This window comes from Marmota monax, unplaced genomic scaffold, assembly GCF_021218885.2.
Source record: "Marmota monax isolate L192 unplaced genomic scaffold, Marmota_monax_Labrador192_F-V1.1 WCK01_AAM20220418_F8-fsc02527, whole genome shotgun sequence".
Classification (NCBI taxonomy): Eukaryota; Metazoa; Chordata; class Mammalia; order Rodentia; family Sciuridae; genus Marmota; species Marmota monax.
This window is the reverse complement of record NW_026692180.1, coordinates 1-4805: the sequence shown is the minus strand read 5'-3', so window position 1 is coordinate 4805 and position 4805 is coordinate 1. Positions and strand designations below refer to the sequence as shown.

Here is a 4805-nt window from a genome sequence, read left to right as displayed (position 1 = left end):
CTTTCAAGAGAAAAACAAAAACTACAACAATGTGACAGTTTGTGTTCCCTTTAGAGAGAAGTGTGCTTGTGCACAAAGCCTGCAAATAACGGAAGTGCATAAATAGATGGCTCACAAGGTACGGCTTTCTTTCTTTTGGTGGCGGTCCTTGGGACGGAACCCAGGGACTCACCCGTGCTACACAAGTGCTCTACCACCGAGGTGCATCCTGCCCTGTTTTCTTGTTCAGTTTCCTTCACGACACCAAGACAATTGCACCAACAATAAACACCACAAAGATGTCTCCAGAGGTGAAATTGTTTTGCACCTCGTTCTTCCATAAGATACACAGGTGTGTGTCACAATAGAGCTCAAGACGCATGTGGAGGTCACTTACTGTAATTGGTGGGGTGTGGGGACGTGAAGTGAAGGGACACCTTGGCGCTCTTGAGGCGGGTCTGCCCCCAGTATGTGATGGCCTGCAGTTCCACGGTGTAGTCGTAATCTGGCTGAAGCCTCTCCAGGATCACGAAATTCTGGAGCTGCAAACAGAGGGAGTATCCCCGAGCCCCGTTAGAAACGGTCTTCGCCTCTCGTTTCCACAGCAAATCTTACCAGACATTGTGAAGCACGTCAACATTTAGCTTGCATGGACCTTCAACTTCCCAAGGTCAGACACTGTGTGGATTTGCACCATGGAAAATCCACTTTTACCGCGGATCAAAATAGATTTCATAAAAAGGCCAGAACCCGTTAAATAATAATTGTCCTAGTTCAACAACTGCATGTGCAGGAGCAAATGATTTCAAACACACTTCCTTCTAGACAGCAGTCTGAACAGAAAAGAGGGCTCTTCCTAATGAAGTTACAAAGGCTTGTGTTGCCAGAGACCCGGGACAGTTATGAGATGGCATTAATTGCCCTTCTTTGCTAACTGTTCTACATCTCCTGAGTGCAGTTCCACCAAAAGTTACAAAACAAATCAGCTTCAAAAAAATGCTTGAAGATATTTCTGCCATCATTATTGTCAATGTCAAACACTGACCCAATTTTCTATAGATGCTGCTGCGATTGAAAGGAAGTAAAGCAAAACTGCATAATCGGCCTAGTATCTTGGGGACAAGACAGGAATTCTGCAAAGGCTAAAGGAGAAGGTGATGTCTCCAGGTGCACAGAGCAAGGTGGAATTAGAACTGAAGATTACACTTAGGAGAAGTTTAGTAAAGCCCCCTTCCAGGAACTTGTATTCAAGACAAAGAAGATCATTGCCTTAGAATTTAAAACACTCATTAAATAGAATGCACTTGGTCACTTAAAAAAGACAGGTGGTAGACAGGTGTAGTGGCACATGCCTATAATCTCAGTGACTCATGAGGCTGAGGTTGGAGGATCAGGAGTTAGACCAGCTTCTGGGTTCCCCATTTCCTTTAAGTAGGATTTATCTGTTTAATTGCATCTCATTCTTCCTAAACTCTGTTTTCCGCCAGGTCAATTAAAATTCACTTTTCAAAGAGCCTTCACTTGGAAGTCCCCACTTTATTTAGTTACCATGGATATTAGAACGGCATCTTAAGAAATGGGAATAGTCGATCCCCAGGAAGAAATTCCTTGGTGTCTTATTTCTTTGGTGGTTTTCTGTTTTCTAATCTCATTGATCAGTTGGCCAAACTTTAATATCTCAAAGTGCAATAATTCATATACAATGTAGCTTGTCTTTTTTCCACTGGAAAATACAAGACACTCATGAGATAGTGACCCATAATTTGGGCTACCCTGGGTGTTATGGTTTAGATATAAAGTGTCCCTCAAAAGAGAATGTTCAGAGGTAAAATGGCTATATTATGGGGTGTAATCCAATTGGTGCATCAATCCGCTGATAGGGATTAACTGGGTGGTAACTATAGGCAGGTGGAGTGTGTGTGGCTGCAGGAGGTGGGTCCTTGGGGGACATGCCTTTGGGATTTATATTTTGTCCGTGGTGAGCAGTCTCTCTCTCTCTCTCTCTCTCTCTCTCTCTCTCTCTCTCTCTCTCTCTCTCTCTCTCTCTTATTTGCCAAGTCCTGAGCTGGTTTCCTCCAGAACACCTTTCTGCCCTGATGTTCTGCCACACCTTGGGCCCAGAGCTATGGAGTCAGCCATCTATGGACTGAGACCTCGGGAACCATGAGCCCCAAATAAACTTCTCCTCTAAAATTGTTCTTTGTCAGTTCTTTTGGCCACTGCAGTGAAAAGGTGACTCAAACACTGGGCTCACGGATACTTAAATTAGTAACTGCACTGGATCATTGTGATTAATTTAATTTATGATTTATGCTTTGTTTATATAATGGGCATATGATAGACATCAGTTGCTCATATCCCAAGTGTATCTTTGATGCTGTCTGGTTACGAATGTCATAAAATGCCACCTGAAGTAGGGAACTTTAACATTTTATCATGTCATTTTTTTTTCCTTTGGATTCCAGTGATTTTACAACTTTAGCTCTTGAGCTATTTCTATCAGACAAAACATGGCAGGATTCTTCAACATAAGAAATCAACCTGTATGACAATATCTTCAAAATGAAAATAGTTTAACAGTTAAATATCGATGATATGGGCTTTTGGAGACATAATTTATAATTCTAAGTAGCACAGATATCAAAATCTTTAGTACAAAAAAAATCCTATCTTTTAAAAAGTATTTTTAAACAGAACTCATTTAGGAAATCAGCTTCATAAATGAGGGAGAAGAGTGTTTATATAAATGTTATAACATCAAAATAAAGGAAGGTACACCAAAAGTAAATCGAGCAGCTAACTCCTTTATGCACCAAAATGTCCTGTTCACTATGATTGAAATCTCACTGCAGAGAAGGGCTCAATGAAGATATAATTTTTGGCATCTGGATGATAAAGCCCTTCAGATTCTTCTTAAATCAGTGTGAAAAACACGTGGCCCAACTGTACTTTCTAAGTTGTGTGCAGGTGGAAAAGCTCGAAATAGGAGAATTATGAATATTTGCCTTTCAATTTACAAAGTTCTTTTAAGAGAGAGAGAGAGAGAGAGAGAGAGAGAGAGAGAGAGAGAGAGACCTGCGTATAAAGGACATCTTACATTATTTCATCTTTGTGGCTACATAGGTAAGAAGGACGTATGTTAATTGTGGCTTTGATTTCTGGAGGTGACGTTGTAACTGCCATTAGAATAAGAGTAGGTGAGTGGACTCAATTCAATTGTGATTGCCTAGGATGGGACAGAAACCCTTGGCACGCATGCTCCTTGGTGCTCAGTTACTCTAACAAATGCCTCAGAAGATCAACTTAGAAAAGGTCTGTCCTGGCTGACAGTTTTAGAGGTCTCAGTGGTCCTCTTTTTTTGGTGGGGTGGGTATGGGGATTGAACTCAGAGGTACTTGACCACTGAGCCACATCCCCAGCCATATTTTATATTTTATTTAGAGACAGGGTCTCACTGAGTTGCTTAGCACCTCACTAAGTTGCTGAGGCTGGCCTTGAACTCGCGATCCTCCTGTCTCAGCCTCCCGAGCTGCTGGGATTACAGATATGTGCCATGGTACCCACCTGGTGACCCCTTTGCTGTGGGCAATGTATTATGGCCAGAGTAGGTGCACAGTAAAATTGCTCTTCTCATTGCTTAGAAGCCAAGTGGTAAAGGAAGGGGCTGGGGTCCTATTGTCCCTTTCAAGGACACACCTCCAGTGACCCTTGGGTCCTAATGCCTGAGGACTCCACCCCCTCCCCACAGCTCCAAGCAGGAGACCAACACTTTTAGCTCAAGACGGGCCACTCTTCCGACTTGGGGTTCACATACACCCTGCGCGACGCAGCCCTCCCTCCTCATTCCCACTCACCCCGTCTGTGGTTTTTCTCCGCTTCTTCTTTGTAGGGACAAGGGACTTGTTGCTGACCGTCCAGCTCCAAAACACCTTGTAGTGGTGCACGGGGATATCTGGCTCCTCGGGGAGGTCCCAGGCAAAGGTCACCGTGACGGTCCCGTCACTGTTGACGGTGGAGTTGGCCAGTTGGAGGTTAGCGGGGGCTGGTGGTGCCGACGGATCTGTAACCCCAGGGAAAAGAGAAGCCATCTCAGTCGCCGACCAGGGTCAGCAGCGTGACACCAATTTTATGTGCATTGTCATGTAATCCGATGACTTATGTACAATGTCCAGTTTTGCAGTTCTACCCATTCTGGTTTCTGAAAACCCAAATCTCAATTGGGTGCTGAAATCACCAACCTACAAAACTCTGTATGGAGAAGGCATCGTGTGATCGCAGCCGGAGGGTCTGCTCATCATTTCTAGTTGCAAATTGAGCTCAGGCAGCTGCCCCACACCACAGGCCACCTACAGATGCCCCCACAGCAGAACACAGCCCAGGGTTCCAGCTACAACGCCATCTGCACAGGAGGCCCAGAGAGACCATATCTAACAACGTAGAAGCCAGGAGAAAATGTACCCGTGTTGTGACTGTCAGGGATTCCAAGCTTTGGAACAAGGGCCAAGGGAGTTATGTTAAAAAATTCTTAGCTTTCTGCAGTTTGGAGATTCCTTAGAAAACTTGGACTGGAACCACTATGTGATACAGCTATCCCAGTCCTTACTCTATACCCAAAGGACTGAAAATCAGCACACTACAGGGACACAGCCACATCAATGTATATAGCAGCTCAATTCACAAGAGCTAAACTGTGGAACCAACCAAGGTGCCCTTCAATAGATGAATGGATAAAGAAACTGTGGTTTATATACACAATGGAATATTACTCAGCCTTAAAGAAGAATGAAATGATGGCATTTGCTGGTAAATGGATGGATCTGGAGAAT

At 43.9% G+C, this 4805-nt stretch overlaps 1 protein-coding gene across 1 annotated transcript; it reads right to left on the bottom strand.

Annotated features, from left to right (window-relative positions):
* Window positions 1-353: 353 nt before the first annotated feature.
* Window positions 354-4082, bottom strand: LOC124077501 (anosmin-1-like). The gene is made up of 2 exons (XM_046421950.2): window positions 3834-4082; window positions 354-521 (listed from the first exon to the last, which is right to left on the bottom strand). Exons 1-2 carry the CDS (start codon window positions 4065-4067, stop codon window positions 369-371), a joined length of 387 nt encoding a protein of 128 aa, XP_046277906.2. The 5' UTR covers window positions 4068-4082; the 3' UTR covers window positions 354-368.
* Between the last annotated feature and the right edge of the window lie 723 nt (window positions 4083-4805).

Coding starts and splice junctions, on each gene's coding strand:
- LOC124077501 (XM_046421950.2), bottom strand. CDS start 4,067: ATGGCTTCTCTTTTCCCTGGGGTTACAGATCCGTCGGCACCACCAGCC. Junction 522..3,833: donor GGAGAAAAACCACAGACGGG/GTGAGTGGGAAT, acceptor CTCTGTTTGCAG/CTCCAGAATTTCGTGATCCT.